This window comes from Uranotaenia lowii, chromosome 2, assembly GCF_029784155.1.
Source record: "Uranotaenia lowii strain MFRU-FL chromosome 2, ASM2978415v1, whole genome shotgun sequence".
NCBI lineage: Eukaryota > Metazoa > Arthropoda > Insecta > Diptera > Culicidae > Uranotaenia > Uranotaenia lowii.
The window spans coordinates 223,667,515-223,680,610 of NC_073692.1; the positions used below are offsets into that span (position 1 = coordinate 223,667,515).

The 13,096-nt window shown below is 34.5% G+C and overlaps 1 protein-coding gene across 1 annotated transcript in view; it reads left to right on the top strand.

The window, feature by feature from the left end:
• Positions 1-2,982: 2,982 nt before the first annotated feature.
• LOC129745278 (facilitated trehalose transporter Tret1-like) overlaps positions 2,983-13,096 on the top strand; it is a 43,772-nt gene continuing 33,658 nt past the window's right edge. Inside the window, exon 1 of the mRNA XM_055738251.1 lies at positions 2,983-4,292. Coding sequence (XP_055594226.1) covers positions 4,217-4,292 — 76 coding nt within the window. The 5' untranslated portion in view covers positions 2,983-4,216. The remainder of the gene's footprint in view (positions 4,293-13,096) is intronic.

The following is a 13,096-nucleotide window of genomic DNA, read 5'->3' on the forward strand; positions in this document are numbered from 1 at the left end:
GTGTATAGAATGTGTGTGAAGAAAAAAAAATATGTTTTAAGATGATTCCAAAGTATAAAATAGTGTCGGTCTAATAATAATATTGTTTGTGTCCTTACAATGATGTTTCGTTTTTTTCGTCCAGTTGTTTAGCTAATCTATGAAATTGTCAATTAGTAAAAATTTGTATGATCTGCTAAATGTGTACGAACCTCTATCTATGGTGTGTAAACAAGTAAAATAGTTGTCCAAGTGTGAATTTAAATGTTTCTTTTTTGTATCTAAATAACCGTCTGATCACTATCACTCTTTGTTGAATTTTGTAAAAGAGATTTGTGTTGTTTTGTGTTAAAAATCCCAACATAGATGATGCTCAGCCCTTCAGTATCACTTCGTTTATTGACAGTGTTGCCATTGTTGACGATGTGACACATTTCTAATGTTCCAAGTGCAGCGGCATATTTTTGTCGATCAATCACTTTCACTTCCTGCATGTTGAAAGAATGGTCCTGGTTTGTGCAGTGATGAACGATGTTAGATGTTTTCGACACCGTTTCATGAATTATTAGGTTCAAATTGCTGGAAATCGGCAATCCAGATTGCTGGAAACCAGCTTTTCTTTCAAAACAACCTGCTTTATGAGGTATAAAATTTATAATTCAATTCAAGTTTAAATATTGAATACAATAAGGAATAAAAAAAACAATTATTTTCTTCCATTATCAATAAGAGATGTAATTATTTTCAGAAAAATATTTTTTTTCTATATTCCAACACCGGCTCTGGGATGGCATTCTTGCGCCAAAGTTTTGATCATGCGCCACCTGAAAAAAAAGTTTTGATTAGTATCTTTCAAGGAATATCTACTTGTCCTATAACAACGCACCCTTGACTTGATGCTTGGTTGCTAGAATTATCTAACCAAAATTCGTAAAATAGAGTCTCACCTTGCTTCAGTGAAAACTAACAGACTCCAATTTGACAACTCGATTGCTGATTTTCCAGCAAAGTAAACCAATTGCTGGAAGGTTCAGTAATTTGAAAACCGATTGAAGATTTTTCAGTAAAAATGACAAGAACACCATCGAATGCTGGAAAATCCAGCAATTAGAAAACCGATTGCTGGTTTCCAGCAAAATTTTGAATTACTTATCCAGCAATTTTTTTTGCTGGAAATTGAGGAAAAAATTTACTGTGAATATACAGTTTGGAAATAAGAGAAAATTCACCCGTTTTACTGGGCCTCGACAGAAACTTTCACATTTCGAACGTGTCGTTAGGCTGTGTCTGAGGCACTTCCGAGTTCCGTAGCTTCACAGTTATGCTTAACCCACTTCGTACATATTCGACATGAAAATGATGGAAATGAATTTTTTTGTAACCATTGTCCGTTGATCGCTTCACAAAATCTTGATATTCTTCATAATATTCTTCTGAGGTGTTGGTTGTACAATGTTCATGGCTTACAAAAATGTCCAAATTTAGATTTTTATTCTCGTAGCCAATTTTAAGCATCTTGAACCTTCAAGATCCGTGGAAAAACTAATGATGATTTTCAGTTGATATAAGATAGACAGTATAGAAACACCTGACTAGTTAGGTTAGATACTACACTAACCTCTGAGAAATTGTTCATCTTCATCATGCAACATTCTTTTTGAGATCTCCGTATTCGATATTATTTACTCTTGTAGGGCTGAAACCGGAAAACCTGGAATTCATCCTTTTCCACTAACATTTTGATCAATTACTTCCAAATTTCACGCCATTGCCACGAAAAGCGTGCAGCCAAAAAGATGCATCTTTTCTCTTCTCCTTCTTAAAAATATCCATTATGCCTTCATGACAAATTTTCAGTTTTGACTTGAGATCAACTTCAGCAAAAATTTAACAGAATACGAAGTTGAAATTGAACCTAAAGAAAATCATCGGCTGAAAGTGCTGAATACCTTCTTCTGCATGGGCTATGGATCCGTTGAGAAATCGAAATTCCATCAACGGGAATAGCTTTATTATTTATGATTTTTTAATAAGTTTGAATTGTTTAATTAGTGTATTTAATCAAATAAACAATTTAATTTTTTTCAGCTTTTATAATTTCTTATTATATTCATGATGCGTCAAATATGTATGAAATCTTCTACAGTAGGTGAATTCTGCTTAAAAAATGTGAAAAGACATTGAGGATATGGGGGTGGTGATAGCGATGAGTAGAGGGTTAATAGAAATATAACAAAAATATTCTGAAATTTACCTTGATCTACTTCATTTTCCGGTACTCTTTTGATGGTAAACTTTGGAGAAATAGCTGAAGCTTCCGCAATCTAATAAGTAGAGAAATTTTGGGATTGAATGTACGACTTTTTAGAATACCGCAATTTGAAATGATTACTTTATTGTAATTCACTTGAAAGCAAAGTCTCAAACAAAATTTGATCAGGATTTCTATTTCAATAATAAGAGCTACCACCCATAACGGAAGAACCGTATTAATTGCTACAAATATTTTCGGGTGCCGAGGAAATGCAACTAAAACAACAACAACAACAGAAACAAACGAGGGTGTTAGGTATCGGCTGATGGAATCGTTTGCATACTGATCACGTCTAATTTTTGATCGCCGTCGCAGTGCGTGTGTCGTGTAGCTCTAGTCTACAGTGGATTCCCGGTCCGGTAAAGTACAGAGTTTGGAATGTATCTTCCTGGGGCTTTGTTTTGTTTCAAGTTGCTTAGAACTTCCCTTTTTTCAAGGCAGATGACAAAAATCTATTCCTCAACAATTGCATGAGGCAAATGAGCCACAGACTTACATTTTATGGGGATGTTTTTGCTTGGAAGCAGCGCGTGGATAAATATATCTTCGGTAATCAAGGCAATTAGTGCAAGCAAAGGATCTTCTCGCTTTCGCTCTCCTCGAGATCATCTCTGTGTGCGATAACATCCCGGTCGGTTTTAGAACAACGCTCTTGGAGTGTCTAGTATATAAAAGTGATATCCACCTGCAGTAGCTTTCAGTTCCGTACAAGTAATACTCGCTACTTTCCTTTGGAGAGCAACCAATTTGCGCTTTTACGTGATAGAACGGCACTTCAGTGCTTTCTGGACTACTAAACGATTACACAGACTCTCGATTAAATTCGCCAACCAAAGCTGAGCGGCTCGAGTTGGAAACGCGCGCGATATCAAGATTAGCACAATTTTTAGCCGCCTCTCGCTAGTTGTCTGAGCCGTCGACAAGCATCTAGAGTAGCTGCCAGAACAAACCTGAGGCATTCTACCGGTGCGCTACAGGTTGAGCCACTGAGTCGTTGTTATTCTCGCGTAGACTACTGTAGTCGCGCGGTTCGGCAGCTTTAAGCAAAAGTCCCCGGAGACTTATCGCTATCATCATTCGCAAGGTATCCGGTGCTTGAGCAGCATCGCGAATCAATAGTCCGCGCATAATCGAGTCGTTTACGGGAGCGCTGATATTACACTCAGCCGGATTCTGCGGTCCAGTTCAGAACGATTCTTCACCTCCCCACGGGCAGATCGCGACCTGTTGTTAATCAATCGTGCTTACAGAGTTCAATCGAAAATTGAAGTAAAAAGCGCGAATCGAATTCAAACAGACATTCCTTGGTGCAGCAAGTGTGGTACAAAAATTGATATTTTCCGAAAACAGCTCAGTTTGTTTGATCAGGGTGCATATACGCAACAAATCGCTATCACTGGTAAAGTCCCGCGCAAATTTATCACAGAACTTTTACAAACAGCTGACGCGATTGACGAGCTGTCTGCTGCTAATCAACGTTACGATCGTTCACGTGCAAAGCAAACACGCCTCGGTTTCCTATTAGGTGTCTCGAAGTGAAGCTCAACTGCAGTGAGGAAAAATAAAGGACAAGGAAAAACGCAGAACAACATTGAAAGAAAGAAAATCACGACCGGTGTCGATCGCTGTTCGGGGTACCTGAGTGACATTGAAGGCGGAAGCGCGCGGGAACAGTAATAATAAAACACAAATTAAAAAAGTGCGTCGCTGATTCGGTTCTAATGCTGCAGCACTTGCAACCAGAAACCTTCTAAAACGTGGGGCGGCCCATTACCTGGGGTGTTGTAAGTAGGGTGGCATCAAATCGGTGTTTAGTGCAACACGTTACGACCTTTCCTACGTCCTAACGTAGAGTTGAAGTGTTGAAGAAGTTGTTGTGCGTTTGACGAAGAGCTGTGATTAATAGCAGATAGCAAAAAAAAAATGACGGAAACCAAACTACCGATCTCGATCCGGCCAAACCGAAGGGTGGTCAACCAGTATCTGGCGGCGATATGTGGTAATTACTTGGTTAAACTAAATAATGATACGTTTTCGCATCCGAACCTTTAAATGGTTGATTCCGCATATTCGATTTCCAAGAAATTGGAGTCGATAGATGTTGCTTATTCAAATGACTAACAATCTCGTATTGATACCTTTTAAATAGTTATGAGCATTTGAACGATTGGAATCAAAAAATTTGCATCTCGAAACTCTATGACATAACCTATGAAACATAATTAATGATCCTGTGTTATTTCCAAATATAAACCACACAAATAGCAATAGCTGTCTAGCCTCTCAACACATATGGTTATTATAAATAAAAGATGTAAAAAAAACGTAATAACACAAAATTTCATTTATTTAAGTTTTTCATTCGGAACTAATTTTGGAAGGACATAAAATAGCAATTCCAGATTTTAAGGAGACTAAATACTATGAAAATCATAGCGCCGGTGTGGTCTAGCGGCTGGCCAAGTCTGGTTTTGGTATTACACGCTTACTGGGTTCGATTCCCGGTATCGAGAATTTATAAATTGGCACAAAATCCAATAACAGGCTCGGTTCCACAGAAGAAACACAAATGTTAAATGATATTGATTTTCAGTACGAAATATTTCATTTTCCCATACAAACATAAAAGCTCAAATTTACTCAAGTAAACGTTACTTTAAAGTTCTGCAAAAAGTCATGGATGAGTTTTAAACCAAAAAGAAGCTTTTTAGACCCCAGGGATTGATAAAATAAAAAAAAATTACCCCAAATCAGTCTATTTACCATGCCATATTTGTAATACACATAATTTTTTTTAGACCCATTTGAAATATAACAGTGCCTAAAATTTATGAATTATTCAAGTAATATCACATTTTTCATTATATAAGGGCAGCAAACTCTGGACTCCAAACCAAATGGATGAATAGGCAAGAATAACAGACTGAAAAAACTGAAAACACTCCATACATAATTTAAAACGTTACTCTATTATGATAATTGATTTTTCGAGTATGGCCAAAGGAACGGAGAGGGGGGGGGCTGGTTTGGAATTAAACCCCCCCCCCTCCGCTTTCATTTCTTCTCAAATTTCTAGCTTGTTCATAGAAATTCAGGCCTGAATATTAAATTTAATAATATAATAATCAGGTACGTCTCGGTGGTCGAGTGGTTAGCGTGGTAAGACATTAATCGCTAGCCCACTGATGACATGGGTTCGATTCCCATCTCGGTACTGGGTGTTAAATGTTAATTAAGTTGTCCACGTCATTTATTCAGTCTGTAAAGCCTAAATCGGCTAAGACGGTGTATGTCTTTTTTTTTAAATTTGTATTTAATAATATAATAATATTTGTATAATATAATAATATTTGTATAATATAATAATATTTGTATAATATAATAATATTTGTATTTGTATCCAGTTCAGGATTCTTGATTTTCAGTTCGAATAATCGTAAGAAATTAGAAAAGATAAGCTGCTTTGTAACCAAAAGTTCCATAAAACAGGCTCTTAGAAGCTCACTCAGCTTTGTTTAACGAATGAATAGCATTCTACTCAGCCTTAAATTTAAGTTCTTATCGACACTTTCAAAGTCCATAGTTGAAGCTGAGTAGAAGGCTATTCAGCCTCCACACGAGACCTCGAAAAATAAAAATTAATGAAAAAAGAATCATACTTTTCCTTGCTTTGGATTGTTAGACCTATTTATTCTAATTTAATATTGCTTCAACTGAGAATGAGTTTTATACTTACTTGAAAAATTTGCATGCTTGAAGATTTGAACCTGAACCAACGAGGTGAAAACTGAGCACGCTACCTCTGTACCATGGCTAATTCTTAGATTGCTGTTATTTTAAACATCAATATAAATGAAACTTAGAATTATCGCTTTTTCAAAGCAGGCGATATTAAAAAATGTAAACATTCGTATCTATTCACCAAAGGATGTAAATTTTTTTTCCAAAACAAACTAGGAGGAATCAAAATTATTCGTGAGTAGTTTAATTTTTTAATTTTTTTTCTAACTATCTACATCCAATTTTAGTTAAAAAATGGAGAGCGCTTTCATGTGATTGCTCATCAAGGTTTTTCCCAATCATGACAATCAAGATTTGCGGAACTGTTTCAAATATAGAAAAGGAATAGAGAAAGTTAAAGTCAAGTTCATCCTTTTGAAGAACATATTGCTAACAGCTGCGAAAAGCTTCCGTCGATACTAGCCGGTAATAAATTTTCTCTAGGTGCTGGAGGTTTTCCAGCTTCAGCTGTAATGATAACTTCGCAATAAAAAAAATAAAGGAAATCGGATTGTAAACGAGGAGATCTTTTTTTTTTTTCAATTTGTTGGATATGGATATTGTGAAAATAAAATAAAAGTGAAATATATGTTAGATTTAAGCCATCTATCCATTTTGATTACAACAGTGGATTTATTTGAATGTTTAATTCGTTGTTCGCATTTTCGTAGCTTTGATATTTTGTTATCCACTCTTGGGCAAAATCTTAACACTAACGTTTGCATTGAGGTTCTATAGAAGTTCCTCATGGAACCAAAAAGTTCGTATCAAGTTCTGCATGAAACCAAAAAGTTCGTAAGAAGTTCTGTATGGAACCAAAAAATTCGTTAAAAGTTCGTAACGAAGCACGATAAGCCAAATTGAATCCTGGATTTTTTTTAAGGTACTTGCAACGCACAGAAACGTTCTATGCTACTTGTTTAGACTTTTTATGTTCGTTCAGAATCCCAAAACATGCACTTCCCAAGTAACATACAAAAATAGAAAAGGTTTTATAATTTTTATAAGGTGTTTTATAAGTGATGTATAATACCGTAAATGTATTTATTGGAAACCTATTCACAACTTCTCTCCAGGACAGCTACAAGCGTCCTATGAAGCCAAGTTTTGAAACAGCAATAAACTTCTATGATTGCTTTTTTATTTGGCACTTGGTGCAGGCTATAAAACATTTTTATATCTGAAATCATAAAACATTTCAAAAAGTCTTGAAATACCTAGTTACAAACTTGTTTTAATTTATAAAAGCCTTTTTAAATTATTTCGTAGTATTCGTGTCCTTATACGGTCTTCACAAGTAGCTTTGGTTTTATAAATGTTACTTAATAACTAATGGAGGCCTCTTTAAACCGGTTATATGAAACAAATCCCGCTATAGGCCAAATAAAGCTTATAATAGGCATTTGGCCAACTAAAGGGATTATAAAAGAAAATTATGCAGAAACAACCAAAATGTAAACAATAAAATGTATTTCGGTGGCAAAAGGAGAAATACATGTTTTTTGCATATGAAAGGAGCAACAATGGATGAAATTGACTTCGTTAAGCGTCAGAAAAAATAATTGGCTTGCTGCACAGTTTTAATTATTTGCTGGAAGTGTACATCTTAGTGGAATTTCCTGATTGTCAGCTTAGTAATGAACATTTCAACATTTGTCTTGGTCCGTAATATTTGAAGTTTACCGATAATAAAACAGTGAATCCATGAATATATTTAATTGTCTCTCAAGAATATTAGAACAGTGTGATAAAGTGATAAGGGAATAAAAAAATCTTTGAATAATTCGACAAATTGTGTTCAATTATTTTTATCATCTGCCGCCAACATCCTTTGAATTATAAAGGTTTCATAAGGTGCTTGTACTGTTCTTATCAATATATTTTCAAAGGGACCTCTAGAGTTTTCGTATTTATAAGATTCCTTTAAATGACTTTAAAAAACTCATCATGCCTGAAGCGGTTTTGTAGAGAAAATTATAGATTGCTACATAACTTTGTTGGTTTAAAGATTTCCGTTCAAGCTACCTTTTACAACTCAATACACTTTTATAAGACAAAAAGTTTTGTAAAAGTGAATAAGTTTGATTGGCAATTTATAGATAACAAAATCGTTTGTTAAGTGTCCAATAACAACTATTAAAAAAAAATTATAATATCGCCATTTTCATGGCCAATAATGATGAATTTACTAACGACTGTTTATTATTATAAAAAGTATTCCTCATCTTATTCATGCTTTATGAGAGTTCCATCATCCTTATGGAAGACAGAGTATGAAAAAAAATGCTCGAACGAGCACAAATAGTTCAAGTTAAAAAAAACATAATTTTTATATCTATTTTATTGCATTTTAATTGCTTTAAGAAGCAATTTACAGCAGGCCCATTATTTTTTTTAGAACTTTCTCATAAATATTTGTGGTAAACTTGAAAGCGCATGTTGATTAATGGTTGAAATCGAATATTCTGATTGATAAAATCATGTTGAATTCCGTAACAGAATGATGACAAACAAATTTGTGCTTTGTGCTTTCGATTTTATATTTTATTTGAATGAGATTCATTTGTTTTAAAAATTATTATTAAGAACCAAATGCCGGAGCAAAATTTTTTGTAGACGAAAATAATATAATAAATAGGATTTATTAGCAAAATTCATACAGAACGTTTTAAGTTGATTTGGCTTGTCAAGATTTTATAATTTGCTCTACAGAACCTACTGCAGTAGGGCCTTTTTGTGCTACTAACCGTTGTATTGGAGTTTTATAGATTCTTACATATCTGAATGCGGTTTTATAGTTTTAATCTATAGTTGACATGCAGTTCATTATAAAACCTAAATTGTTACTTGGGTTATTTTCATTTCTCTCGAGTACCTTTTATCCAGCCAAATGTGAACTTTTGATGCACAGAATTAAGTATCTTTGCGACTTTTGGTTACTTGGGAATCCTGGTTCAAATTTGGTTTTGCATTTCATATCAAATTAGAGTCATATTTTTCGAAAATCATTTCAGCATTTTCAATGTTTTCAAAATAATTTTCCGAATATGTAAAAAAGAAAAAATTTGATTTATATCCAAACTTCTTGAACTAAATTCTTACACAATATTCAAACATTTAATAAAGCTTTGCGATGTAAAATTGAAAACTTAGATTAAAATACATCATTTGAAATTCAAATCGAAAATTCTGATCTTTAATTCCAGATTTGGAAATTGTTTTTTTGTGGTACATTTCAGAAAGTGTATAGAAATTTGAAAACAGATTCAAAGTTCAATTTTTGAATTCAGGTTCAGAATTTAGATTCAGAATACAGATTCAAAATTTAGAAAAAGATTCAACTAGTAAATGAATTTACCATCAACTTAAAATTGTTGAGTAATTCTACCGTAAGGGTCTCCCGGTAACGTTGCAGCACCGAATATACAGTCGATTTTGGATAGGGGCCGTCCATTAATGATGTCACGCAAAATTTGGAAAAAATAGACCCCCTCTCCCCCCCTTGTCACATATTGTCACAATTTACGTCACCCCCCTTTATGTATTACGTCACGTTTTCAAACCCCCCCCCCCCTTCCGGGATAAAATTTTGAGCTCTTTAGAAATTTGATTGAAAATGTATATTTATTTCAAATTTATCAGTTTTAATCAAAGAATTGAAAAAAAGGTTACCAATTTTTAACAAGCCTTCAATCATTGCTTCAGGTATCAGGTATCAGAATGGGCACATTTAAATCATTAGTCCAAAAATTATGTTGATGAGCTTCCATATCAATGACCGGGAAAGTCTCAATGAGTGGTTAGCGTGGTAAGACGGAACCGCTGATCCACTGACGGCATGGGTTCGATTCCCATCTGTTAACCGGGATCTGGGTGTTAAATGTTAACCTTAAGTTGTCCACGTCATTTATTCAGTCTGTAAAGCCTAAATCGGCTAAGACGGTGTATGTCTTAAAAAAAAAAGTCGAGGCAGTAGCTGCAGCATCAGCGACAATGTCTGAGAAACCATTCAAATCTAATTACTCTTCTTAATCAATTCGCAATCCAAATCTTCTCCAGAGGTTAGAATAGCCTAGCAATCCTGTACACGTTTTGCCACAATTTTAGTGGGGCGGACTTTCCTAAGTGTTGCAGTGGAAGTGTTCTTGTGAATTTTCTCATGCTCATAAAGTTTACGTAGTATAATTTTTTTGAATTCAGGATAATAATATTTGTTATTGTTTTGCCATTTTGTGTAACAATATGTGATGTCACGTTCAAGCTGACTCCCCCACCCCCAATGTCACAAATTGTCACAAAAATCGAAACCCCCTCTCCCCCTCTAACGCGTGACATCATTTATGGACGGCCCCATATTTCAGGAATTTCGCGATCTTTACCCCTGACCACGTCGATTTCTCTACGTGAGAGTGCAGAATTTTCTCTCGCCTATGGCGTTCCATCGGCGATAACTTTTGACTGACTGCTTCGATCTTGATGAAATTTTCACCACTAAGTAAATAAACCATCCCGATCAAAACACTGTCAATAGATCGCGATGTTACAACTAGGGGCGCTGCAGTAAATGAAAAGATTCGACCAGATTCTATGTGAAACATTCTTTACTTGTAGGAAAATATCGTGAATTTTTAATAGTTTCTGGTAGTTTTCGCACTGGAAGACAATCCTTCCTTTATTTTAGCCTGCCTTCAAAAACTAATGTGCATAATTCGACATTAAGTGAGTTGAATCTTTTTTAAGATTCTTTAAGAAATATAGTAAGGCATCCATGGTATTTCACATAAGGGATTGTTATGCGGTGTATTTCATATGAGATTTGAATATGAATTTGTATTGTTTTATATTGAAGTCCAATGTTCAAAATGACGAACTGCAGGTTGGATGAAAAATGACGAAAATTCATATGAGACTGATATGAGAGTAGAAGTAGTACACTCTTAAACAATTTCAAGATTCAACCATCGATGAAAGCGAATTCCATATTTTGTTACTTGTGCTTCAGGTTCCATTATTAAAATTTAGCTCACCTTTTAGGTTTCGGAACAAATTTTTTTTACTCGTGCTTTGTTGGGTGAAAAATCATCGATAAAAATCAGTCACCGATGTTCTCTCTCTAATCATCAATAACGGGGCCGGCCACGTCCTAGTAGTAAATAGATAGAGAGCAAAATAAGAGAAAGGGATGGTAGAAAATAAATGTATTCATTAGGACCGAGCCCAGTAAACATAAAATCGCATTAGAAATGATCGCTCAAATCGTTATCAATGTTAATGCGAATCGCAATTCATAGCTAAGAGTAAACGATCGTAAAAACGGTTTCTTAAAGTCGGTATTAATCGGATATGATAAAAAATCCACTTTGTTTGCCAATTTGTCCTCCCGCGCGGGGTTCAAGTGTGAAAACAACCGTGTTGTTTTCTGTAATAAGCAGTGCAACCAGATTGCTAAAAATCAGATGGATCACTTGGAAAAATTGTCCAATGAGAGAAACAGCAAATATTGTCGCTGGCAACCGTTCGTATGCAATGAGAGCAAAACTTGCGCTGTCTTGCATACTTTCAGGATGTATTAATAAGGTATTGAATATCGTTCAATTTGTATAATTCTTATCGCTCAAACCAGAAGTTAAACTTATGTATGTATATTGCGTCCACTTTGGTAGGAAAATGCTTTTTTTTTCAAGTTTTATGCGATAATTCTACAGTGTATATGAAACGTATAACAAAGTTTGTTGTGAAATATTCCTACAAAAATATTTGCTAGAGGTTACTTCTGCATCGTAGCAAAACTAATTTTTGTGGATGGAGAAAAGGATATGACCAGGAGACACTTTTGACTAGTGTTATGTGATCTGGGTCTAACAAGTTCGTTTGACTACATTAAAAAAAAACTTCAACATTATTGTAAAGCGATTCTTGTTTTGCTTCATCTTATTTCTATTTAATTTACTCAGCTCTTTTATTGCAACCTGTTGCACGCTATTTTTAAATTTCAAGATCCTTCAAAGAGTTGATTGTTTGGATGATGAATAACTACCAGTTAGACTAAGCTTTCCAGATTCACTATAAGGCAGTTCCATACAAAAAGTATTATTTGGTGTTTTGAACTCTTTGGTAAGTTTTGAAAATTTTGTATGAAAATTACTATTTTAACTAATTTTAGATGAATTCATACACAAATTGTTTAAAACAGAATTACAAAGCAGGATGATTGGTGTCATTTTCAACTCCTTTTTTTTATTTTTTTGAAAGCCGTTTATTGGACTAATTGATAATTTGATGATAAATATTATCAAAAGTCATGAAACTCAAGCGAAAAATATATGAAATGATTGATCAATTATGAGAAAAAAATTTTATCACAAACCAGCATCAACTTTTTTGAATTTATACACATTAATGAGAAAACATTACCCATTTGCGGGATGTTTTAAGCTTTATTTTATTTATAACTCTAAAAACGGTGTTTTGGGGTGCCGGAAACTCTTTCATTATATTATTGGGACCTAAAACCACTGACCATACTGACTGGACACTCGATTTCGTTTTCTGGATAATTTTTCCAGAAAAAAAAACAAAAAAAAATCATTTTTCCAACAGTCCGCAATGTCGATTCCAGAGTGCGCATCGATCGATTTGAAGAAATGCTATCCCAGTTAGGAAATGCCACCCAACTTTAAAAATAAAATACGCAATTTCTACGATAAAATCGGGCTAAACAAGACCATTTTTCCTACAGGGCATTTTTTTGTCAAGTTTTTCAGGTTCGCCACCTGCCGTCGGTATTGCGAACCTGCAAAAGCTGACAACAAAAAATTAGACAGAAAATGGTTGAATTTTTGTTCTAAGAGTCAAGTCAGTGTGGTCAGTGCTAAAACTACATATTGACAGTGAAAAGAGTATGGGGCAATGCGGGGCTTTTTATTTACATACAAGGCTTTAAAGTTTTTGACTTTTGAAAAAAAAAATTTACTCATTTTTATAATAGATCAATTGAGTGTGTAAATATTTTGAACGGTTCAA